Source organism: Anomaloglossus baeobatrachus, chromosome 5 (assembly GCF_048569485.1).
Source record: "Anomaloglossus baeobatrachus isolate aAnoBae1 chromosome 5, aAnoBae1.hap1, whole genome shotgun sequence".
Classification (NCBI taxonomy): domain Eukaryota; kingdom Metazoa; phylum Chordata; class Amphibia; order Anura; family Aromobatidae; genus Anomaloglossus; species Anomaloglossus baeobatrachus.
The window spans coordinates 76,890,806-76,918,603 of record NC_134357.1 but is presented as its reverse complement, the minus strand read 5'-3'; the positions used below and the strand labels follow the sequence as shown (position 1 = coordinate 76,918,603).

The window sequence follows — 27,798 nt, the reverse complement described above, 5'->3', positions numbered from 1 at the left end:
GCCCACCCTGCGGGATCAGCGGAATCAGCAAAGATTGCTGGGCACCTCTGCTGTTTAAACACAAAGGGACATGGCTACAGAGCAGCTGACATGCTCTGCTGGGAAGAAGCTAGCAGCAAAACTGACATTAATGGTTTCAGCACCAAGAGAAATGAAGAGTTCCAGATGGAAATGAGAGGTCCCAGTCCTAAAGCTGTCACTAGTCTCTAAAAACAGGGAGATGACCGTGACACTATGGGGCTGCTGAAAAAATTGGAGTACCTCACTCAGCAGCCCCATAAGGAATTAATGGAGTGACGGTTGAACATATACACTGACACTCTATGTTAAAAAGGGATAAAGGTGCCCTGTTCTGCCTATAGGTGCGGGTGCCAGCTGTCGGACCCCCACCGATATGTCACTTATACCCTCTCCTGAAGATAGGTGATGTGTTTTCACTGTCCAATCCCTTTAAAGAGAATACAACTACATCACAATATTACACACACGCCTGGCATAGTCACACTGGCTGCATCCATGGGTCAATACTTAAGGAGGCGCTACTGAACCCGATGGCCAGGAATAACAGCTACAAAAGAAAGTAGCTTCATGCCATAGTTCATCAATTGCAAAGTACTGTCTTCACAACTCTCCGACAGTGTTCTAAAGAAGCTGCGTTATTTAACCCCTTCAGCCCCGGGGCACTTTCCGTTTTTGCGTTTTTGTTTTTTGCTCCCCTTCTTCCGAGAGCCGTAACTTTTTTATTTTTCCGTCAATCTTGCCATATGAGGGCTTGTTTTTTGCGGGACAAGTTGTACTTTTAAATGAAACCATAAGTTTTACCAGATGGTGTACTGGAAAACAGCAAAAAAATTCCAACTGCGGAAAAATTGCAAAAAAAGTGTAATGGCACTATAGTTTTTGGGATGTTTTATTCACGGTGTTCACTATATGGTAAAACTGATGTGTGGGTATGATGCCTGAGGTCGGTGCGAGTTTGTAGACACAAAACATGTATAGGTTTACTTGTATCTAAGTGGTTAAAAAAAATTCACAAGCTTGTCCAATAAAAGTGGCGCACGTTTTGTGCCATTTTCCGAAACACGTAGCGTTCTTATTTTTTGGGATCTATGGCTCAGTGGCGGCTTATTTTTTGCGTCTCGAGCTGACGTTTATAATGGTACCATTTTTCCGCAGATGCTACGTTTTGATCGCCTGTTATTGCATTTTGTGTAAAACTTGCAGCGACCAAAAAACGTAATTTTGGCGTTTGGAATTTTTTTGCCACTACGCCGTTTACCAATCAGATTAATTTATTTTATATTTTGCTAGATCGGGCATTTCTGAATGCGGCGATACCAAATATGTGTATATTTATTTATTTTTTAACCCTTTAATTTTCAATGGGGGGGAAAAGGGGGTGATTTGAACTTTTAGGTTGTTTTTTTTTTTATTTTTTAAAACTTTTTTTTTTTACTTTTTTTTTTTATTTTACTAGTCCCCCTAGGGGGCTATAGCGATTAGCAATCCGATCGCTATTATCTATCTGCTGATCACAGCTATACAGCTGTAAACAGCAGATTCAGTCACTTTGTTTTTCCCTCTGCTCTCGGCCGAGGGAAAACGAAAGTGAAACATCATAGCTGCAGGCGTCATCACATGACCCTGTGCTACGATGGCAACCACCGATAGTCACGTGATAACGCATGTGACTTCCGGTGGGGGCGGCGGTAAGTAAAAAACATGGCCGCGTGCATTTAGATCTTGCTGCCAGACTTTGGCAGCAAGATTTAAGGGGTTAATGGCCGCGGGTGGAAGCGATTCCACCCGCGGGTAGCAGGCACACATGTCAGCTGTTGAAAACAGCTGATATGTGTGCCGACCGCCGCCAGCCCGCGCCAGGGGGCGGGGCTTAACGGGACACGCTCCATGACGGATATATCCGTCCATGGTCGTGAAGGGGTTAAAACCCCTACAATAAGCTCTAAAGATGGGACTATAATAGAGAGTAAAGCACAAGGCACCAACTAACCTAAAGCACCAACCAACCTAAGGCCTGTGCTGTTCAGACATGGGTAATATATTGCTCAGAGGTTCAGCTATACCATTAGTGTTTCCCACTTACCTTCATGAAGGGAAAGGTCTCTAATTTTTGCATCAGAATTGGCAACAGTACTGAAATAAAAAAAATACAAATAAAAATTTGCATTGTAATACATAAAAAAAAGCATGGGTGGAAATGAACAATTTTCAGCCACCTCCGTCATAATTTGGATGAAATTACGTAAAATTGATCTGTCAAGGTTTTGCTCGGGTGTTACTCCTATCAGTATGGATAGGTCACTTGCGTGTTCAACTTAACAATTTGTCTGTACAAATTCGAACATATTGGAAATAAAGTTCATCTGATCATTCATTCTTCCTTTCAGCCTAAATGTGTAATGTATTTAGTGATCTTACAGACAGTGTCCAGCTTTTATAAAGTCAGTCTGTTACATGTTGAACTAATATTGCAAATAGTCCGTTCATGTGTACAGCTCCTACGGAGGACTATGTGACTCTACATGACAGTAACACCCAGTGAAGTGGCATCCTTCAGTTATTAAAAAGATATTTGCACGTTATTAAATTGCTTTAGTTAGATACCTTGAAAATAAGCAACTTAGCAACTGACTTGCTTTTCTGTCTGCTATCATTATCATGCTGTGAGAGCTTTATCTTTCACAGTGTACAGCTGGTTTCCATAGAGCCCGGCCACTAGTGCCTGATGAGTGTGCATAGTGGTTACATTTCAAGAAAGGGATTAACTCCCAGCCTCATCTCTCCACTTCACCCATTAATTTCTATACAGCAGTTATCTGCTCCCCTCCCTAAGGCCTCAGTTCCACTTGTGTTTTATATGGATGAGAGCAATCCGATAAAACATCAGATTGCACTCTTGCCAGTGTAAACCTATGAGGCAGTGCCCATCTGTGATTGATTTCTAATACCATATCGGCATGAAAAAAGAACCTCAGCATGCTCCGTTTGGCAGCGAGTCTTGGCTCATATGCACCTATGCAAGTCTATGGGAGCATGTGAAACATCGGATTGCACTCGGATGTAATAGGGGAGATGTATACATGCATAGAAAAATAAACCTTTCCTAAACAGTGATTAGGTACTTTGTTTTGGAGGAGTCTTGAAAGTTTGTAAAATAATACATTTCTTCCGATGCATAAATTGGCCAGCAGAATATTAGGTAAATACATTATATTGTGTCTCTTCGCTATGGCAATAACTATACTCACTCATCCCAGGAGCAGCCATGGCAATTCTGGACACTACCACCTGGCTAATACCCTTGATGGCAGCTTTCTAAAAAAAAAAAAACAAAACAAAAACATAAAAAATAAATTCATGGAAACAAACTCAATTTCTATATGTAAAAAATTTAAATCTCCCCCCCAATGTGGACTCAGCTATAATTTGTAATGGCTATTATAGAAAAAATATACGAGGACGCATATCCAGCTGAAATACATTGTAGCACAGAGACTTGTTGGGTCCCTGCAGCGCAATACACACTGAAGGCCAAACAAAGGCCAGCAGCCGACATCAGTGTGCCGGGCCCTGCCATCGCATGACACTGTCGCGATGCATCGCCATAGGAGGCATGCAAGGTCAGCTGCTGGCCACTAAGCTGGCTACAGCTATTTTAAATACTTGGAACAGTGTGTTTATATTGTTATAATATTATTTAAAATTATTAAAAGTTCTATTTTAATGAGTCTTTAGTTTACAGGTATAGTTGCCTTTTAGCAAATTGTATCTAATTATCACCCCTACACGGACTTTTTGACCTGTGTTTAAACTAAATTGTGTGTCATCACTCAGACTGGTCACTGGAAGTTCAACATGACCCCTCATGGCAAAGAATTCTCTGAGGATCTGAAAAAGGAATTGTTGCTCTATATAAAGAAAGCCTATGCTATAAGAAGATTGCCAACACCCTTAAACTGAGCTGAGGCACAGTGGCCAAGACCATACAGTGGTTTAACAAGCCAGGTTCCACGCTCAACAGGCCTCACCATGGTCAACTAACGAAGTGGAGTGCTCGTCCTCAGAATAGATACGCTGGGGGCCCCTAAGAATTTGCCCAGTTTGACTTTCCCCTAATGCTGACTGACTGTAACTAGGGCTTATTTTTGGAGTAGGGCTTAGAATTCAAGTATACTTCACATACTAGGGCTTATTTTCAGGGTAGATGTTATTTTCAGCTAAACAGGGTACATAGATTACTGGACCTATATCCTCTGCTCTGATGAGACCAATATAAACTTATTTGGTTCAGATGGTGTTAAGCATGTGAGGTGTCAACCAGGTGAGGAGTGTGTCTTACTAAACACAAACTTGACACCGATTTACCGGCCAAGAATGAAGTGAATTGATACAATATCATCAATGAAAAATTATTTTATTATTAATAAACTCACAATTATACACTTTCAAACAAGAGAGCCACCTGGGGGGCACATGGTTCCAGATTATCTGCATATCATATCCATCCTATATATATAGCATATCAAAGTTAGATCCAAAACACAGGATAATTACACCCAGTATTTATACTATCCAGATCCAAGAATTACATCCAGTGTCTATTTACATTAACCTACAGTGTATAAAAAATGATTGAAAACAATCTTCAGTTAATCAGTCAAACATATTTAACTAATTTCAGTGCGCATATCACTGCTGCTGCCCAATATGCAATCACCTAACCCTCTTTGCCTTCATCAGCGCGAAAAATTAAGGTGGCCAGATATAAGGTTCAATAACCTCTAAACATTACCAATAATAATAATAATAATAATAATAATCTTTATTTCTATAGCGCCAACATATTCCGTAGCGCTTTACAATTCAGGAGGATCATATACAAACAAGTAACAGTTATAGAAATACAATATTTAGAGGGGAAAAAAAAATACAACCCTGCTCGTGAGAGCTTACAATCTACAATGAGATGGGGGGAGAGGCAAGGTTCAAGTGCTTATTTACAATGACAATCCAACCATCTCACGGAAATGGGGCTGGATAATGGTTTCCTGGACCAGTGGGCCCGAGCCTTGAGATGCCTTTGGGTGCCATGGAGTTTGATGTGGAGCTATGTTGTGAGAGGTTGTAGAGGGACTATGTGAATCGAATCTGATTAGGGAGTGTGATAGGCCGCCCTAAAAAGATGCGTCTTTAGGGTGCGTCTGAAGCTGAGTAAGTTGTGATTTGTCCTAACTTCTTGGGGTAGAGCGTTCCAGAGGGTTGGTGCAGCTCGGAAGAAGTCTTGGATCCGGGAGTGGGAGGTTCGAATTAGTGTGGATGTTAGTCGAAAGTCGCTTGCAGAGCGTAGAGAACGGGTGGACTGATAGACAGAGAGGAGGGTGGAGATGTAGGGGGGTGCTGCACTGTGGAGAGCTTTGTGGGTGAGAACAAGCAGTTTGAATTGGATCCTATGATATATGGGCAGCCAGTGCAATGACTGGCACAGAGCAGAGGCATCCGAGTAGCGGTTAGCCAGATAGGTGACCCGGGCTGCTGCATTAAGGATTGACTGTAGAGGAGAGAGTCTAGTTAGGGGGAGACCAATTAATAGAGAGTTACAGTAGTCCAAGCGAGAGTGGATCAGGGCCACGGTGAGGGTTTTTGTCGTTTCCATTGTGAGAAAGGGGCGGATTCTAGAGATGTTCTTGAGGTGCAAGCGGCAGGTGCGGGCAAGAGATTGTATGTGGGAGGTGAAGGAAAGATCAGTGTCAAGTATAACCCCCAGGCAGCGGGCTTGCGGCCTAGGACTTATCGTTGTGCCACACACAGAGAGGGAGATGTCAGGTTGAGGAAAGTTGGAAGATGGAGGGAAAAGAAGAAGTTCAGTTTTGGAAAGGTTAAGTTTCAGATAGAGAGCAGACATGACATTGCAAACTGCAGTCAGGCAGTCACTGGTGTTCTGTAGTACAGCGGGGGTGAGCTCAGGGGAGGAGGTGTATAGCTGTGTGTCATCAGCATAAAGATGGTACTGAAAGCCAAATCTGCTGATGGTCTGACCAATTGGGGCAGTGTAGAGGGAGAAAAGAAGAGGGCCAAGGACTGAGCCTTGAGGGACCCCAACAGTGAGAGGAAGAGGAGAAGATGTGGAGCCAGCAAATGATACACTGAATGAGCGGCCAGAAAGATAGGAAGAGAACCAGGAAAGAACAGTGTCCTTTAGGCCGATAGAGTGGAGCATAGAGAGAAGGAGATGGTGGTCAACAGTGTCAAAGGCAGCAGAAAGGTCAAGAAGAATAAGCAGAGAGTGGTCACCGTTACGTTTTGCTGTCAATAGGTCATTGGTCAAAAGGGGGCGTGTTGAAAAAGCAGCGGCGAAACGTACGTCAGGGGTGGCGGGACGCATGGCCAGACAAATTAGCTAATAATGTAAGTATCCATTCTAACAGTTTCATCCTTCAAAGTGTATTTCAAATACTTTATTTGTAACGCATATCTCTGCTGTTTTGCCCTATTATATATACATGGGTATGAGTGCCCTTGCATCATCAGCGTGTTATATGGGGATCAGTCGTCATTAGGTGGCGGTGACGCAGTAGCTGAATTGTGTCTTGTCATATATAAATCAGCGGATGCTGAATAGATGAATTAATAGACAATGTAGCTGTGCGTATGATAGCCCTTAGCATATTGGTAATGTTTAGAGGTTATTGAACCTTATATCTGGCCACCTTAATTTTTCGCGCTGATGAAGGCAAAGAGGGTTAGGTGATTGCATATTGGGCAGCAGCAGTGATATGCGCACTGAAATTAGTCAAATATGTTTGACTGATTAACTGAAGATTGTTTTCAATCATTTTTTATACACTGTAGGTTAATGTAAATAGACACTGGATGTAATTCTTGGATCTGGATAGTATAAATACTGGGTGTAATTATCCTGTGTTTTGGATCTAACTTTGATATGCTATATATATAGGATGGATATGATATGCAGATAATCTGGAACCATGTGCCCCCCAGGTGGCTCTCTTGTTTGAAAGTGTATAATTGTGAGTTTATTAATAATAAAATAATTTTTCATTGATGATATTGTATCAATTCACTTCATTCTTGGCCGGTAAATCGGTGTCAAGTTTGTGTTTAGTCAGACTGTATAGAAGTGTTTATAAGTAAGTGGACTTTGGTGATTAAATGAGTGTGTCTTGCCTACAGTCAAGCATGGTGGTGGCAGGGTCATGGTTTGGGGGTACATGAGTGCTACACAGTTCCTTGAGGGAAGTTGCGACAATCAATTAGAAGTGCATTAGTGCAAAATTATAGAAAAAACTCCTAAAACTACAAATTTTTATTAAATTGAGTATTAAAAAGGGAAAATACCCAACATTTAAGTCAAAATTTAAATAGAAATAAAAAAATCACAGGGTACAAGGGGAGGGGGGGGCCTGGCCCTTATGATGCCCTACGCTCGCCCCTTCCTTGCTGCGGAGGTTGGCACCCTAGAACCTGCGCAATAGGTGCCCCCGCTCAACGTAGGCTGTCCCTATAGGCCCTATCCGGACCCTGACAAATAAAAGGTGACAGTCTGAAGGGTTTAATACAAAGCTGAACCAACAATTAATTAAATATAACAATATATTATACCCAAATATACTACAATTTGGGAAATGGTATTGTCCAATAACCCAAGAAAAACCACCTAGTTAGATATAAGCGGCTCCTATCAAAGACCACCCGACGCGTTTCCCCTCATCTATCTGAGGTTCTTCAGGAGTGGAATAAAAGGTTAGTTCAAACAGAATACAAATAAACCATAGTAAATGCTGGTAGTCCTATGCAACACTAAGAGGCCAGTGGTCACTGAGTCCGTCTAATCCCACTATCTCTAAACCAGAGCCAGGCTAGGAAGCCCAAAATCCAGTGCCAGATCTCTGTCCGCCGGCTATATGGCAGAGATTAGCCACAATAATTTAACATATAGTAGTGAGGTTAGACTCAAAAGTAACAGAAGCAGTCACTCATTAGAGTATACACAATTAGCCACTTATCTCAGGCCTCAATAGGTATCCAATGGAGACGGTCCTCCCACGACTCCTTAGATAGTGAACCAGTCCAAATACCCCAAAGGAAGCAGTCAATGAGCTCCTCAGGTCATCACCCTCCAGTCCAGTTACAGACACAATGACACGATGCAGATTAAGGGGGCAGAGGAGACGCCCACCAAAAAGCCTCCCAATTTATAAGATGTATCCCAAGTGTTCTCACCTGTGATTAAACAGTTAACCCCTCAGGAGATGTGAAATCACAGTAGCACATGTTCCAGCGGGGTGCGTATATCGAAGTGCACCACTTCCGCATCCTTACATGCAGCGGTCACGTGACCGGGGATCCCGATGATGCGATCCTGCGCATGTGCAATGAACTAGCGTCCCTATCCACGTCACCGCATTCCATGGAGCCGGGGTGGTTGCGGTCATGTGACCGGACCTGTCACTGAGATACCCGCGCCTGCGCCATGGCTGCATACCAGCCTGAAAACACAGACAGGGAGACGTACAAAGGCAGAGATAACACTCACACTGCTAGTGACGTCTCCCTCCCAGATCTCCGTGGGGAGGCGCAGGCTGCACAGGCGGCCATGGTGTGCAGTAATAGGGAGGGAAGAGTACTACAAAAAAGAAGAAGGGGTATTCAGAACTTATGAACTATGAGTTAGTGTTCAATGACACAGTGAGTAAACAATTATAGGTGAGAAACTCTAATAGGGGAAAAATGGAGCATGAACGGAGTCCGAGAATCCCAATCAAATTAACCGAGATAGAAAATTAAATAATCATATAGAAATGCAAGCCTAAAATTAGGTAAATGTGTAAAACCAGATCCTTTGCGGAACAATGGGCATGACAAGAAAGCAGGTTCTGTGAACCGGACAGAAAACATCTTAGACACAAAGAGAGAGCAAAGGACACCAGTTAGAAAAGTGTCAGAAGGGCAGATTGCGGGGGCTTATAGGAAACATCCAAAGTGTAACTGTTCATTGAGGCCAGATGGACTCACAGTGCATAACCTGTGAATCCACCGGGCCTCCTTCTGCAAAATGAGTTTATCCCAGTTACCGCCGGTTTAGAGATAGTGGGATTAGACGGACTCAGTGACCACTGGCCTCTTAGTGTTGCATAGGACTACCAGGATTTACTATGGTTTATTTGTATTCTGTTTGAACTAACCTTTTATTCCACTCCTGAAGAACCTCAGATAGATGAGGGGAAACGCGTCGGGTGGTCTTTGATAGGAGCCGCTTATATCTAACTAGGTGGTTTTTCTTTGGTTATTGGACAATACCATTTCCCAAATTGTAGTATATTTGGGTATAATATATTGTTATATTTAATTAATTGTTGGTTCAGCTTTGTATTAAACCCTTCAGACTGTCACCTTTTATTTGTCAGGGTCCGGATAGGGCCTATAGGGACAGCCTACGTTGAGCGGGGGCGCCTATTGCGCAGGTTCTAGGGTGCCAACCTCCGCAGCAAGGAAGGGGCGAGCGTAGGGCATCATAAGGGCCAGGCCCCCCCTCCCCTTGTACCCTGTGATTTTTTGATTTCTATTTAAATTTTGACTTAAATGTTGGGTATTTTCCCTTTTCATACTGAATTTAATAAAAATTTGTAGTTTTAGGAGTTTTTTTCTATAATTTTGCACAGTTCCTTGAGGGAACCATAAATACCAACATGTATTGTGACATACTGAAGCAGAGCATTACTCCAACATAACCCCAAACGGTAAAAATATATAAATCCGGCACTTAGAATAAAGATGAATTTCATGAAAATTTATTTACAGGCATATGTGTGACAAAAAATATTGATGTTTCGTTCTAGAAGACCTTCATCAGATGCACACAAGTTGGCAACCTGGTGTGGTCTGGTACGAGTCTATTAGCCTGGTTGTCAGATCATAGGGAAAGAGCTTGTAGTGTACTCTGCCGCTATGGCCTATATGAAAGGAACTCCAACACTGTAAAACAGCGTGGTGTGAAAAGGTCCTATTCACACCACGCTGTTTTATAGTCTTGGAGCTCACATACATCTGCCTGTAAATAAATTTTCATGAAATTAATCATTATTTTGAGTGCTGTATTTATATATTTTTACTGATTTTACGGGGTCTGTGCACCTGAACATATAATCAGGAGTGACGCACTTCTACATTGAAGATAACCCCAACCACTCTTCCAAGATAACCAGTGCCCTGCTAAAGAAACTGATGGGCAAGGTGCGGGTCTGGCCAAGCATGGTTCCAGACCTAAACCCTATTGAGGATCTGTGAGGCCTCCTCAAATAGAAGGTGGAGGAGTAGAAGGTCTTACATCCACCAGCTCCATGATGTCACCATGGAGGAGTGGAAGAGGATCCTGTGGCTCCTGTGGCTACACAAAATATTGACAATTTGGGCACAATTTGGCCTTTTTCCCTTAGGGGTGTACTCACTTACCAGCAGTTTAGATATTAATGGATGTGTGTTGAGAGGGCACCAAATTTACACTGTTATACAAGCTTTACACTGACTACTTTGATACAATGTAAAGTGTCACATCTTCAGTGTTGTCCCATGAAAAGATATAATAAAATATTTACAAAAATGTGAGTGTATTCACTTTGTGATATACTGTATACCAGTATAGGAGACATATTTACCAGACAGGGTCTCAGGATAGGAGACATATTTATCAGGATGGGGCCATATATACCACGATAGCGCTAAGGTTAGAGACATATTTATCAGGAAGGGTCTCAGAATAGGAGCCATATATGGTAGGATGGGGACATGTATACCAGGAATGGAGACATACCGTATTTTTCGCTTTATAAGACGCACTTTTGTTCCCCCAAGTTTTGGGGGAAAGTAGGGGGTGCGTCTTATAATCCGAATATACAGGGGGGATAGATAGAGATATATATATATATATATATATATATATATACACACACACACACACACACTACAGAGTCCAGGGAAGGTGGGGGCAGCTCTGGAGCGTGCTGGGGGCAGGTGAAAGCTGCGGGCGGCAGCGTTAGATCTCCTTCTCCCGCTCATATAATATGCACTGCTGCTGTCCATCACCGTGGTGACGGGCTGGGGCAGCGGCGCATATTATATCTGCCTGCACCCTCCTTTGATGATATATGCCCCCCCCCTGTGTTAGATATGGCCCCCATGCTGCTGCCCATAGTAAAATAAAACACTCTTTACTCACCTCCTCCAGCGTGTCTCCCTGGTCTCCTTCCTGCTGCTGTGATCATGCACGCAGAGATGATATCACTCTGCTGTGCCGATCATATGACCGGCCGAGAACAAGGAAGTGGAGGAGGAGCTCAACCCCACGGAGGGAGACACGAGGGAAGACAGTGCTGCAGAAGGTAAGGAAAGAGTTTATTTTACTAAAAGCAGCAGCCTGGGGGCGATATCTAACACAGGGTGATGTGTGCCAGCCACAGGGGGCCGTGTGTCAACCACAGGGGGCCGTGTGCCAGCCACAGGGGGCCATGTGCCAGCCATAGAGGATGTGTGTCAGCCATAGAGGACGTGTGCCAGCCATAGGGGACATGTGGCATCACTGGGGGATGTGTGCCAGCACAAGGGGGCTATATTCAATATAAGGTGGCCATATCCAGATTAAGGGGGCTAATTTTAGGATGGGGGGGCTATGAGGGATATATACCCTATATGATTTGTTAGATGGAGACTGGCATTATAAGACGGACCCCATTTATTAAAAAAAATCTCTATTCCTTCACCAAATTTGGGGGTGCGTCTTATAAAGCGAAAAAATACGGTATTTACCAAGATGGGGCCTAGGATGGGAACATATATATCAGGATAGGGCACAGGGTGGTGACATATTTACCGGGATGGGGGACATTACTACATAATAATGGGGAAGAGGGATCAACACTTAACTGTTTATAGGATTTATAAAACACTACGAGGGCCCATGCATCTGACCAACATGCAGGGGGAGGGTCAGGTTCGAATTTTGCACCAGTTTCAAAAACAAGATTGGGAAGGCACCAAAATTATATCGTTCAGGGATCAATACCACAAGCACATCTTAAAAACTATGAAGATTGAACAGAAACAGCAAATGTGCAAAAATGTGGGATCACCAGAAATATAAATATTGTACAAAATTTCTTTATTAAGACACCAAAAATCACACATATTAAAACCAATTAAAAAAAGCATGAGCTTACAGAAAACACACAGTGGATGTCAATGGTATAGGACACCAGAACCTCACACCCTCTGCAAACCTGAACCCCATTAAATAAGAATGACAAAATAAGTTGTATTGAGAAACAATGCCCAAAAACAAGGTTTAAAAGTACATTTGATAGAATAGAAAAAGTGTCTGTAACAGGCCAAAAACAATTTAGGCTACTTTCACACTTGCGTTGAACGGTATCCGTTGCATTGCGTTGTGTAACGGATGCAACGGATGTGTTGCATATAGTGGCACAACGGATGCAACAGATGCTGCAAAACAACGCAATTCGTTTTGATTTTTTTTTTTACAGTTTTACCAGCGGCAGACTATTGTAAACGATCAGCTGATCGCTCCCTGCAGCCGGCCGCCGGGTGATCAGCTGATCGCTCCCTGCAGCCGGCCGCCGGGTGATCAGCTGATCGCTCCCTGCAGCCGGCCGCCGGGTGATCAGCTGATCGCTCCCTGCAGCCGGCCGCCGGGTGATCAGCTGATCGCTCCCTGCAGCCGGCCGCCGGGTGATCAGCTGATTGCTCCCTGCAGCCGGCCGCCGGGTGATCAGCTGAGCGCTGTCACTTGCCGGCGGCCGGGCATGCCAGCGGGCGGGCGCTCAGCTGAGCGCTGTCACTTGCCGGCGCCCGGGCATGCCGGCGGGCGCTCAGCTGAGCGCTGTCACTTGCCGGCGCCCGGGCATGCCGGCGGGCGGGCGCTCAGCTGAGCGCTGTGACTTGCCGGCGGCCGGGCATGCCGGTGGCCGGTCGCTCAGCTGAGCGCTGTCGCTTGCCGATGGCCTGGCGCTCAGCTGAACGTTCGGCCACCGCGAGCCAAAATAAAGTTTGATTTAAAAAAAAAAAAAGAGCATGCGCAGTGGAATCCAGAGGATTCCGCTGCTCAAAATAACGTTACATGCTGCGTTCCTCCCGCTGGGCGGAAGCAACGGAGCGTCGCCCAGCGGAAGCAACGCAGGTCCTTTTGGTACAATCCGTCACCCATACAAGTCTATGGGAAACAGCGGAATCCGTTAACGGATTCCGCTGTTTTCCAAAAGGGCGGATTGTAACGGAAGGAAATAAACGCAAGTGTGAAAGTACCGTTACCATACAGAGCCAGAGGAAGAAAATAGGCAGTAGGCTAATCCTGACAATGCTCAAACCATGTATCACAAATGTCCATAGATCAATTTAGACAGATAAATAAGCATGGACAATGCATGAAAAAGCCTGTTCTAAAGCCCCCGTCACATTTAAAAGGTACCTGTCACCACTTTTTTGGCCTATAAACTGCGGCCACCACCACCGGGCTCTTCTATACAGCATTCTAACATACTGTATATAAGAGCCCAGGCCGCTGTGAGAACACAAAAAAAACACTTGATAATACTTACCTAATGGTCGCTCGGTTGGCCAGATGGGTTTCTCCGTTCTCCGGTGCCGGCGCCGCCTCTTTTGGCTATCATCGTCCTCCTTCTTCTCTAGCCGCGGTGCATGACGCGTCCGACGTCATCCACACTTGCCGGCATTCAGGTCCTGAGCAGGCGCACTTTGATCTGCCCTGAGCAGGGCAGTTCGAAGTATTGTAGTGCGCCTGATCAGGACCGGCGAGTGTGTATGACGTAGGAAGCATCATGCACACAGGAGTCAGGAGGAGGATAAAGATGGCCGAAAAGAGGCAGCGCCGGCACCGGAGAACGGAGACGCCCATCTGGCCATTAGTGACCATTAGGTAAGTATTATAAAGTGTTTTTTATGTTCTCAGAGCGGTTTGGGCTCTTATATACAGCATGTTAGAATGCTGTATGTAAGAACCCGGTGGTGGTGATAGGCCAAAATAGTGGTGACAGGTTCCCTTTAAGAACTTTCCAGTGATCCTGACAACGATACGACCTGATAAGGATCGCTGGTAAGTCGCTACGTGGTCGCTGGTGAGATGTCAGTCAGATCTTCCCAATGACGCAGTAACGATACAGCGACCGTAGCGACCTGTATAACGATCTCGGTGGTCGTTGGGACCCTGAGCTTTGAGCTCTGAGTCATCAACAAGGTCATTGGTAAGGCGTCAAACACACCGATGCATCCTGCCCAGCAGGACCTCGACGATCAAAACATGGTCCAGGCCATTCCAAAACGACCAACGATCTCACAGCAGAGGCCTGGTCGCTGCTATGTGTCAAACGTAGTGAGATCGCTGGCGAGGTCTTTGTTGTGTCACAGAATCTGTGACTCGGCAGCGATCTCGCTATATGTGAAGGTACATTAAGAAAAACACGGCTCAATGGACAGAACAATACTACCTGTAAACAGACACACAGGGGTCAGATAAAGATGGGAGAGGTGAGGTCTAGACCCCACGCGTATCGCCACTGAGCGGTGTGGCTTCCTCAGGGGAGAGTCAAATTTTGCACCAGGGCCCATCGGACTCTAGTTATGCCAATGTATATTGATCTTGGAACAGTGGGTTTTGTTCAGTAATACTATAGAGATATTTTTTATTTGGTAACTATAGGATTAATATATAAAAAGTGTTACTGAAAAAATGAACTTATTACAGTGTTGTTGTGTCAGATTTATATATTGTATTTGTAATTATTTTTTTTAAGGGGGGGTAATGCAGACTATATCAACATTACTGAGGCACACGCATCTGAGCAACACGCTTGTGGAGTAAGGTAGTGCGGCTCAGGTCCATATTTTACCCTAAAGTTCATAGGGCTCCAGGTACACCACGGGTCAAGGCTACCCTTCCTTTCCAATCGTCCCTTGCCTGTACCAAAATGTCTCATGTGCCATATAGCAGTATAGTATTCATTCAACTCACAAAATATTACTCTTCTTCCCTTTCGAGGTAATACAGTTGGCTAGACAAGATTGTGAACACTAGATATTTTCTATTAGGTGAAGACTTGCAATGCAGTTAGTATAGATGTGACTTCAGGAGAGGGCTTTATCAGCGGACATGTTTCCTCTGTTATTTTGCAGGTATGTGCTGCCCTCTATCTGCAGATGACTGTAATAACGCAGCAGGTGCATAACACCAGCACTTCTTGTTTGGCTGCACTGCAGTAGAAATGTAGGTATTTATGTGCAGAGCGAATGGTCTGTATTTCCTAACAAGACTCTATAGCCGCAGAACCTAAAAGATGTGAATCTGAATCACAGAAACTCTGCAGCCCAAGAAAGACTGCATCTGTTCTCACAACTGGAATTATCTTATTCTGAAAAATTCAACCGGTTGAGATTACAATCTCTAAGAATCTAAAATGGGACATTTGTAAATTCAGGAAAATGGTTTTCCATGTGCGGATCCCCTACACCTACTTCTAGCTCCGAGGATCTTGGTATGGGGGAAGGTGAAGCATTCAACATGAGGCCCCCCCCCCTTCCAACATCTCCCTACACCAAGTTTTTGTACAGGTCAAGATCATTAGTTTGTGCTCTGCGGTTGCGGACTTCTGCCGAACCCTGGTATGGCAAATCTTGCCCTAGTATATACGTATCAGAAGTTCCGTTACAAGCAGTTAGGACTACAGGATGAAAGTTGTAATAACCAAATATCCATTTCACCATACAAAACCTATCCACTGTCAGATTCTTACATGTTTGTACGAATGGTGCAATTTAGATACGATTTTTTTGGGGAAAAAAAAAAAAATACTATTATGGATTTTGATGTAGATTTTTGAGCCAAGATTAGATCAGACCATTCTCATTGAATATAAGGCCCCTTTCTCACTGCGTTCCTCTCCCCGTTCAGTGGTCCCATCGGGGCTTCTGTCTGAACCCCCCACAAATTGGCATTCGGACAACCACTGACTATAACGGTGCAAACAAAGTCACTATGTATACGCTTACTGGACGCGGACACCCAGACATAGTCTACTACGTCTGTTTGTCCGCCTCCAATAGGCGTATACCCCAGAAAATGGTGCACGACAGAGCAGATAGGACTCCATCTGCACCATTATAGTCAGTGGCCATGTTGGCGCATACATCCGAATCCCATTTTGCGGGGTGTTGAGACGGAAGCCCAGATTGGACCACTGAACGGGGAGAGGAACACAGTCTGAAAGCACCTTTAGTCTTAATTTGGCATAAAGGGAGGTTAAAAAAAGTGTAGGAGTTTGATAATGATTTGATGACCTGTGAAACTAGTGGACAACCCCATGAAATGGTCATCCTAGAATAATAATAATAGTAATAAATAAAAAAAAGTTGTTTTTTTTCCTCTTTAGACATATTGCAACTTTGTCCATAGTCTGTGTTTGGTATTACTGCTCTATACCAGAGATTATAGACTAGGCTGGTGGCAATTTGGAAAAAACACTTTTTTTTCTTAAAAACGGATTGTCCGGTAGTATGCCCTTTATAAATGTCCATCTTTAGGCACCAACAACTTGTTATTATAAAATTTCCTACCATTCTCCCTATGGGAATCACATAGGACTGCCCGGATCGGTCCAGTTGGTGACTCTCCTGACAGGAGCGGGTCAGCTACATAGAAATACTTTAAGCTGACCCTGCTCCTGTCAGAAAAGCTGCCGGCCGGTGCAATGCGATCTTCGCTCGAGTCACACACAAGTGTGACTTCAGCCTATCATTTTGTTCTTTAGTTCCGGTTTTATTTAAAAGGAGTCTCAATTTGGGCTGTGACAGGGGGATGGCCTTGCAGTCACTTCTCCGAAAACTCTATCACCCCCCATGAAACAGCACGCCATCAGAGGGAGGTGCTGCGGTCACTTACCACATCTTTGTCATGGTGTCCCCTAAGGATGTCCTGTTCTGGGCAATGATAGAGAAGTGACTACAGCATCAGTAAACGTTGCCACATTTCATCGGTGACAGCCGCCACAGTCTCTGCTTCTGACACCGTCATGTTACCATCGCCACCACAGTCTCTGCTTCTGAAACCGCCATGATGCCATGATACCATCGCCACCACAGTCTCTGCTTCTGAAACCGCCATGATACCATCGCCACCACAGTCTCTGCTTCTGATATCGTCATGATACCCTCACCGCCACAAATCATTTCAGGGTGGTGACAGAAGCTGTGGGACGTTGCTGCTGTCAAACAGTCTGCTTATAGCTCTGCTCCCTTATGACGTCTCATTTCAGGGCAAGAGATACCGGGGTCAGAAGCAGGGACTGTGGCGGCGACCACTTTTCCATCACCACCAAGAAACAGGACATCACCAAGGGACAGCAGTGACAGCAGCTGTGGTAGGTGCCCTCAGCGCCGCCACCTAATGAGGTCAAGTTACAGGGGTGGATGATAGCAGGTCTGGAGACATGACTGCAGGGCCATTCACTGCAACGTCTCGTTTGAGACTTCCCCCAAACGAAGTATCAAAGGAAGTAAAGAAATAAACAACAGATAGATATAAGTACTATTTGTATAGGAAGGATGCTAGGGAATTTAATAATAAAGCAAATTATAAAAGAGCTTAGTCCTTAAAGAAAGGGATATTTCTAAATGGCATTAAAGGTTTCACACAAATCACTTAATCCTGGTTCAACCATCTAATTATTGTGGGAACAAGACAATTTCCTGGCTCATCAGTCATAAGTGGTTAACAACATTCTGTCAATGATACAGTTTCCAAAGGACGTCCTTACCCTCGAGTGCCCGAGCTTGTTATCATTTTCATCAGTGACTGCAATACCATTAAGAATTTCCCTAGACAAAAAAATAACACATTTGTCACATCATTACACATATTTTGTTAAAAAAGTAAAAACTCAGATTACTAGCTATTATGGGAACACGATGGATATTGTCATTGTGAGGAACTACATTCATTTCGGTTTGCTCAGTGTCAATAAGGTATTAATTATTGTCAACTGAGGCATCGAATTCAAGCGCAACAAACCCAAGATGTAAAGACGAGGAAAGTAATTTATTGATGGTTCACAAAAGGTGGGACCCTTGACTAATATCTTCTAGGAAGGAAGCGATTTTCAGACATCCACGTCATCCAGTATATGCCTATTGTATACTTGCCTGCGAAATTTTGTTTTCGACACTTGTGTAAACATGTGTCTCCCCGATGGAGGATCCAACTCAACTTCATCAAGTTGGACTATATTCTATTTATGACCATCATCAGTGAACTCAAGAAATAATACGACCTACACGACATTATTACTACATTAATGGTGTTGTCCAATACCTGGAAACCCCTTTTTAAAATGGTGTCCATTCTAAAATAATATTTTTCACCTTTGCAAATATTTGTTTAATTGTCTTTATTATAGCTTAAATTAAAAGAATGAAGTAATTATAAATTCCTACCATTGAGTGTAGTCAGATCCTGCAGTGATGTGTGAGGGTAACCATACAAGAGTAAAAAAGTGGCTGAACCCAATATCAGGCAATTCTCACATCCGGGAACAAATGAATTGTAACATGAAGTGATCAAAGTAAACAGGCTTTATAACTGTAGAATACGACTACTGTGTTTTTCCAAAAACAACACACTTTTATACTTTTTTTTTTTTTGCCCTGAAAATAGCGTTAGGGCATATTTTTGGGTAGGTCTTATTCTTGGGAAAACACAATTGGGTGTAAGTCGATGTGTTCCACTACACTGAGTCCCAGGATTCTCTGCTGGCCAGAAGCAATCAGTGTTGCCCAATGTGGTGAGTGTGATCTGATGTGTGATTGTGAGTGTAAACGAGCAATCTGATATGTGGGTGTGCGATCTGTTTGGGTGTGCGATTTGCTTGGGTGCGCGATCTGTTTGTGTGCGCGATCTGCTTGTGTGCATGCGCGCAATCTGATTTGTGCATGCGATCTGATACTTGTGTGTGCGCGCCATATGATGGGTGTGGGTGTGCAAACTGATGGGTGTGGGTGTGCAATCTGATGTGTGTGGGTGTGCATTGCACTGCAATTCTTCCTGTTCGGCGTCTGGTGAGTATGACTGCAGGGTCTTCTCTTTTTTGGGGGTCTGCTTTCTATAATGAAGTGTCCTGCAGTATCCTTAACTTTTTTTTAGCTGCATGGACACTTCATTATTGAACCGCGACTAGGGCTTATTTTCGGGGTGGGGCTTATATTTAAGCCTTACAACAAAAATGCTAAAAACTCCTGCTAGGGCTTAATTTTGGGGGAGGGCTTATTTTTGGAAAACCATGGTAGATACAAGTTTGTTTATAGTCGGTATCAGGGTCGGCCATATCATTGGTGCACCCTGTACAGACGCACAGGAGCCAAAGAGATAAGGGGGCCGATTTCTACATCCAAAGTAAGTGGAATTGTGCCTTTTAAATAAGCTTTTAGGCTGCAAAGGGACCATATATTGTTTTGGCAAAGGGGCCCTTGTTGGTCTGTGTCCGCCAGTGGTCTGTATCCATGGTAACATTTTGCAATGGAGCTGTATACATAAACTCTAACATTTGGGATATTTCTAATCAATACTATTTGCAAAATACTAGTTATAAGGCTAGACCTATTATCTAGTAGATGGTCACAGTTCGAATGCAGAAATGGTCAAATAAGGAATTTCAATCGTGGAGTCCTTATATTTTAGCATAAGACAAGGGGTAATTCCAAAAATGTATCAAAATCTAAAACTTTCCTTGTTCGGTGGAATTAACAATACATGTAATACTGATAAAGATATACAATCATTTACTAAAAGCAATCCAATACGAATGCTCAATTTTTGGAAGGTACTGGCACCACACACACAACAGATTTGGGTGGTGACAGGGGAGGATCTATAGTGAGTGCAGGGGGTTTCAGTCGCACCCGGGCCCTGAAGTCTAGGGGTCCCCAAAAGGAAACTTTGGACGATATAAGAAGACATTCTATTAAGGCCTCATGATACTTGGGGGCCCAGTTGGAGGTATTGCATTGAATACTTGGCTAGTGGTATGTTCTTCCCTGGCCGATAGTATGAGAATATAGTCTACATTTAACAAACACTAGAGATTTAGTCCCCAACTTGTTGTTAAAAATCAAACTGTTGCAAACCTACACGACGCACCCTGACAGTTGCAATGCATTCGATGAAAAAGTGTAGAATATTATAATTTTGGGTTGAACTTACTGTTGTCTCATCATAGGAATGTTCACACAATTGGCAGCAGCGACAGCAGCAAAAGGAACCCAACGAGCAATCAGTGGGGGCGCTTTCTGAAAAGAGGAGGGCTTATTTCAGTGTTACAGCGACAATGGTCACCCCAGGAGTCTTTCCACTGGATCTAGTTATGATAATACTACTTTTCTCATTTCATAAGAAATTGCACAGTCGGCTTTATGTGCCACCCTGAATTGCACATTTAGCATGTGCTTCTGGTTAGAAAACAACACCAGAAACCTCCCAATACAGAACAGAAGTGTGTAGACCTCCTATAATTCTCACCCACTGGTCCTAAATTGCACCTACGTACGGCTGATTATCTGTAGAGTAGCGCAAGACGGTAGTTAAGGGCCAGGTACTGCCTCCGGTCGCCCCAGCACACTCTGCCTTTGGCAGACTCTATGGATTTGGCCATGTTGGCTGGAAACCCCTGAAGGCCGCATACTGCTGCTTGTGCTGCTGGTGTCTGGATGATGATTCACAGGCACAAGGAGACCAAATGTTCACTTTAAAACACAACTCTTTACTCGACGTCTCGTTTATCATTCATAACTTTACATTCCAGATAGCGGGCACATATCTTCCAGCACGTTACATTTTCATTTTGCATTAACAGACACCATTCAACTTCTCGCTGGGTTGTATCCGATCTAACAGGGCCGGTGAGTCTCACTACAACGCAGTCCAGTGTTACGTCCAGTCTCCTGAAAGAGCGCATATTGACCGGAGTAAAGCCCTGCACATCCGGCCGTCTAAAGGAACACTAATAGGTTGGTTGACTACATCACACGCCAGTTGAGGTTGAACCAATGACAGGATGGTCAAGGGGCCTGGTCACTAGAGTCTCGCACCAGTAGAAGTTACCCAGTACCTTGACAGTTAAGGACCTGGATGTAAGGAATCCATTCTATAGCCTGGAGCCACTCCATCCAAGAATCGGCCTTTAGATTCAGCACTGTTCACACCCTGTCTCTGGTTTCCCTCGAGGATAACGCTATCTTCCCTCCCGTCTCCTTTGCTCCATTGCCACAAAGCACTCACTGTATGCAACCTTCACAACCTACTATACATCTGTCTCATTCGCTCACTAGGCCTTCACTGATGTTTCCTAAAATGATCCATCCTTTCCCTGTCAGCTGACCCCTCCCAGGGTGGGCTAGTCCAACATTAAGTATTTGACCCTGCAGTCTGTTGCTGGGCAGACCTAGCTTTTTACCTACATTATATATTTCTAATACACAAACATTACAATATCTTATACATTACTCTATCACAATATATTATATTTCACATGGCACATCATAATAGATCAGATACCACAATATTTGCAAAAGATGCAAGACATTATTTACACTACACAAAATGATACATTGACGTGACTGGTGTCTTCAGGGGCAGGAACGCGACCACCACTCTTACATGTTATCTGTCGGTCTCTTCATTTTCCTGGAATTGGTCCCTCCACAACAAAAAGGAACAAATACGACCAGCGGAGAACACTAGCACATTATGGAGAAGCAAGCAGGGGTCTAAAGGGTGCTTTAAATGCTGCGATTGCTAGCGATGTCGCAAGCGATAGCACCTGCCCCCGTCGTTTGTGTGACATGTGGTGATCGCTGCCGTAGCAAACAATATCGCTACGGCAGCGTCACGCGCACATACCTGTTTAGCCACGTCACTGTTGCTGCCGAACAATCCCTCCTTCAAGGGAGAGGTGCGTTCGGCATCACAGCGACGTCACAAAACGGCCGCCCAATAGAAGAGGAGGGGAGGAGATGAGCGGCCGGAACATGCCGCCCACCTCCTTCCTTCCTCCTTTCCGATGGAGGCAGGTAGCATGATGTTCGTCGTTTCTGCGGCGTCACACACAGCGATGTGTGGTGTTGCAGGAACGACGAACAACCTGAGGAATGAAACACCAACGACATTATGATTTGAGCGACGTGTCAACGATCAACGATTTTTGCGATCGTTGATCGTCGCTCCTAGCTGTGAAATGCTTCGATGTCGCTAACGACGCCGGATGTGCGTCACAAACACCGTGACCCCGACGATATATCGTTAGCGATGTCGCAGCGTGTAAAGCACCCTTAATACGCAAGAAATTTTTTTTTTGTTATTTTTGCACCATCTTGGACCCATTATTACCCTGTGTCTAAGTAGTCAACAAGCCCCTTTAGGCTATGTGCGCACTAGAAAAGTGATTTTTCTCAAGAAAATTTCTTGAGAAACTTCTGGGAGTTGAAGATTACCGCACCTGCAGTAAAAAAACGCACCAAGTCCGCGGGAAAAACGCATGCGGTTTTGCCGCAAGTTGGTCCCTGCGGTTTTTTTATGCTGACCAGAAATAAATAATATAGATAAGAGATAGATAATCGATAGATAGACAGATAATGGATAGAGGGAAAGATGAATAGATGAATAGATAGATAGATGAGAAAGACCTATATAATGTCCCACCCCCCTGCATATTCTAAGCTGGCACCCTTTAGTGACTTTCATGTGGCACTAAAGGGTGCCTAGCCTTGTATTTAGCAAAAAAAATAAGTAATTAAAAAAAAATGATGTGGGGTTCCCCCTATTTTTGTAGCCAGCTAGGGTAAAGCAGACAGCTGCAGCCTGCAGACCACAGCTGGCAGCTTCACCTTGGCTGGTAATCCAAAACAGAGGGCACCCCACACTGTTATTTTACATTAAATAAATAATTTTAGACAAAAAACCTTGGGGTCCCCCCCAAATTGGATCACCAGCCAAGGTAAAGCGGACAGCTGGGGTCTGATATTCTCAGACTAGGGAGGTCCACTGTTATTGGACACTCCCCAGCCTAAAAATAGCAGGCTGCAGCCGCCCCAGACGTGGCGCATCCATTAGACGTGCCAATCCTGGCGCTTCGCCCCAACTCATCCCGTTGCCCTGGTGCGGTGGCAAACGAGGTAATATATGGGGTTGATGCCAGATGTGTAATGTCACCTGGCATCAAGCCCTGGGGTTAGTGATGTCACGCGTCTATCAGATACCTGACATCACAAACCCAGTCAGTAAGAAATATAAAATAGACAACAAAAAAAGTTTTATTTGAAAAAAAACACTCCCCACATTCCCTCTTTCACCAATTTATTGATAAGAACAATCAAATCCACGTCCGGCATAATCCAATAAGGGGGGGCGTCCCACGGCGATCCATACCATAGTAACTGTCCCAGTCCATGAAGAACAGAATGTTCCCCATTGGCTGGGAGAGCAATGCAGTGACCTGAGCTAACATCAATAGCCCAGGTCACTGCAGGGGATGACGAGCGCTGCTGTCAGGAGGATAGATGAGATCATTACCTGCTGTGATGATCTCCTGCAGTCCTGCCATCAGCGCTGTCACTGACTTCTATGCCTGCCGCGTTGTCAGCAGTATCACGAGAGCCCGTGACGTCACCGCTAGTGACAGTCTTGGGCCGCTCGCGAGACGGGCATAGACAGCAGTGACCGCGGTGACGTCAGGAGGCAGGAGATCGTCACAGCAGGTAATGATCTCATCTCACCTCCTGACAGCAGCGCCCGTCATCCCCGCGGCTGCACGCACTGCTGTGTGTCAGTGTCTGCCTGCGCTGCAGCGTGACAAGCTGCTGACACTGCGGGCAGACACTGACACACAGCAGGGCAGGCAGCGGCGGGGCCGAAGCGGGATACAGACTGCACGGGCACCTGCCGGACGTCACACGGAAGCGCTTCTGTGCGGCGTCCAGGGAGTGTGACGTGTGTGTTTACTCTGCTCCGCTTCCTCTTCCTGGCATAATGACATCACTTCCTGCAAAACCACAGGCAGCGATGTGCATTACCGCAGGTAAATCGCGGCTATACCACACATCATTTGCTACCTGCGGTATACCCCAGGAATTTTGCGATTACATTACAGTGAATGGAGTGAAATTCTGGGGGTTTTCCGCAGGTACCTGCGGAAAATAATGGACATGCTCATTTTCTCAAGAAAGTTTCTTGAGAAAAATCCGCAGCGTGCGCACAGCTATTTTTTGTTCCCATAGGTTTTGCTGGGAAATGTCTGCAGAAAGATTTCAAGCCTTTCTCAAGAAATTTCCGCAGCAAATCCGCGGGTAAATCCGCGGGTAAAACGGTCTAGTGCGCACATAGCCTTAGGCTACGTTCCAACGATCAGGATTAGTTGAAGTTTACACCTTAGATTATGTATGTTTTTTTCATTGAGTTTTGTGTACTTTAAACACATTTTTATTGAATTTTTTTACGCTGCGCTTTCTGTGTCCGTTTGATGTGTCATCCTTTAAATAAAGCGGTCATGTTTTTGAAGCTTCCTGGTATTGACATCATTAAGTGTGGATTACATGCATTTTTGTTGTGTTACTACTGCGTAAATGCATTAAAAAAAACCCTGCTTTTTACCTGCATCTTATGCAAGTGTAAGGGGAAAATCTGCACAGAAAACAGAGATTTCCCAAAAGAGAAATTGACATGCTGCTTGGAAAAACGCAGCACAGGTTAGGTTACACAGTGTAATAAAAGAAGCGCAGTGGGAAGTAGATTTCTATTAATCCCATCCACTTTGCAGTGAAAATATGCAGCGTCAAAACACAAGTAACACTATGTGGGAACATACTTCAATTGTACGCATGAAAGTAGATATTTTAGTGAGGCATGTATGTTGGTCAATGTACACCCGTGCTAAACTTCTAGCACGGGTGTACATTGACCAACATACATGCCTCACTAAAATATCTACTTTCATGTGTACAATTGCGCATGTCTTGTTAATGCGTTACTTATAGAGACCCCACTAGATGACTTAAGAATTTTCTGTAGTTAATTTTTAGTGAATGTAAAAACAGAAATAGACAAAGTCTAAAATAAAATTAACATTGACCAAGGGAGCCAACAAAAATGAAATTTACTTGAATGGCTGGAAAAAAAAACAAAAAAACCCACTGTAAAATTGTTGAAGGAATTATCATGCTGCGGATTTTGCAAATAAAAAAAACAAAACAAAAAACAAAAATACTCTGAGGTTAAATTGCCAGCTGAGTTTTTGACGCTGTGCATTTTGGCAGCATCTTAGAATGATTGGAAGGTATAAAAATCCCATGCCCCCCACTTTGCTTATTTTTTGTGGGGTAGACTGATCCACAGTGCGTGTTTGAAATCCACAGCATGATAGCTTCTCACTGAGCTTTATGTCCGGATTTTCCCCTTAGAATTGCAAAAGATTTGGAAAATCCACCAGTAAAAAAAAACCCATTGCGAAAACGCACTAAAATTGAATGTAATCCACACAAGACTGTATCGCGAAAGTTTTGTGGAAGCAAAATACCAAGAAGTATCAAAAACAGAGCAGCTTAATTTAAACCATGACATAGCAAAGTGAGACAAAACCAGCAACATCATTCAAAAGGCTATAAAAATGCTTGGAAAAGACCACAAGTAGCCCAATGCAGAAATGCTGCAGAAAATACGTTACATTAAAAACTCACTTGTGGGACGTAACTTATTGATTCAAATCCGCATGGAAAAACTCAGCAGTGTGAGCATGAGATTTCAGAAAACTTATTCATGTTAGTGGTACTGCATTTTTAACCGTGAAAAAACTGGCAAAAACAGCGAGTAGAAAACAAAAAAAAGAAAATTTTATTGATTAACCTTTCCAACTGGACTTGAATTTGAATATTGTTTGTTTGAATATTTGTGTCCCTTTATGTTAGAACATTGTCCATGTGGGTTTTTTTGTGTTAATTTCAGGGTTGGAGAACCCCCTTTAAAAAAGATGGATGACTAAAAAAAGAGGTGACTGAGAAGGGTTACACTGGCTATTTAGACTGGCTTTACCTGTGTCTACTCGTGACAGAAGCTAAGCATATCCTGAGGAATAAATCTTTGCTGTACAAGGACTACATTCCCATCAAAAGGGCTACGTGATGAGACAATTTGAAAAGGTTCTAACACCGGTGTAACGTTCGCTGCTGAAGATGGTAAATCGGTGAGCAGGAGTGGACCCACTGGACCACAGGGGGACCCCGGGCTTACCCTTTAGTGGAGGGGCTTGACTAAGCCCCCAACGCAAGGCAGATTGCAGGTACCACTCCCAGGGCAGAGACCAGGACTGTTGCAGCAGACCCCCAGGGCAAGGATGGATACCAGTGTAGACAGGCAGAGTCTCTAATGTAGATTGGACTACCAAGATGGCTGATGCAAACAGCACGGCCAGGATGGACGGGTACAGTTACTAGTAAAGCTGGGACCATCAGAGTGGCTGAGGCAGAAGGCATAGCCGGGGTGGATGGACACAGTCACTAGTAAAGCTGGCACCTCCCCTAGTGGGAGAGTCCCTTAAGTACCCAGTGCTTCTCAGCAATAGACTGAGAGGCACTTCCAGAAAATGGCGCGCTGGCCCTTTAAGAGAAGGGCAGTGGTGCATGTGCAAGCCCTTGGAGGGAGAAGCAATGAACGTCCACGTGCATGACTGCTGGAAAGCCGGGTAGCGTGGTGCGGACTGGCGGTCGCGGTGGTGAGTGAGCGTCCCTTCCGGGAGGTGAGCGAGGGATCCAGGAACGCCAGTGCTACAGCTGGAAAGCTTCAGAATCTTTACGACTTCTCCCTCATTGTCATCTTTTTTTTTTTTTTTTTTAAATATTGTTAATTTAAATTCTGCCCATTCAGCATAGGGTTTCCCCGATAATGTATTCAAATCAGACTGGTGTTGGAATTTCCTATATAGGGGAGTCTAAGGGTAATGGCTCCTCTTATTCATGCGTTATCCTTCCTTGATAAATATACCATACGAGCACGCACACACCTTTTTTCACCATACCTTAGTATACAGGTTGAGTCCAACAGCGGTGGCGAGAGCAGTTCCAGTGGCCGTCACGTAGGCAACTCCAATCTGGCTGCAAGTTCAAAACAGCACATTGTCATAGAAGGCAAAATATACATGGAAATACATGAGACTTCTCTGACAAATGTCTACTGGGTCAGTATAAAAGTGTCTGGAAGCCACATCTTCCTCACTCTATAGACTGCCAATGGGGGAGCTATTAGATGGGGAATTATTTTTTGATTGAATTTCAGAAATTAATAGCTAAATTGTCACAAGATGACTGTTAGGAGCCCCTGTCCCCCCGCTATCCTATGGTGTCGCTAACGATAGAGGATCCTAGACTAACCGTAACCTCAGGGTTACTCCTGATGGTGGAGATGCCTTTCCTGATTATGCTCCCAGATAAGTATTACTCTGAAACCCCCCTCCCACCAGGGAAGAACGGAGCAGGAGTGTGTTGGTAAAATAGAACGATTTTCTGTGCAGTTGACTGTGCAACTTAATTAGCTCTTATGCCTTCCTTATCTAATAAAAAATAAATACATTGTGGAGGAATGATTATTAAAAGAAAAAGGTACTTTAATAATTAAAAGCAGCTACTGTAGCATATTCCTTTTTTTTTTAA

General features: G+C 44.1%; 1 protein-coding gene across 1 annotated transcript in view; it reads right to left on the bottom strand.

Annotated features, from left to right (window-relative positions):
* SFXN2 (sideroflexin 2) overlaps positions 1-27,798 on the bottom strand; it is an 80,450-nt gene that overhangs the window by 15,684 nt on the left and 36,968 nt on the right. The window contains 5 exon segments of the mRNA XM_075352317.1: positions 2,105-2,154; positions 3,270-3,336; positions 17,874-17,934; positions 20,312-20,397; positions 27,168-27,243. Coding sequence (XP_075208432.1) covers positions 2,105-2,154; positions 3,270-3,336; positions 17,874-17,934; positions 20,312-20,397; positions 27,168-27,243 — 340 coding nt within the window.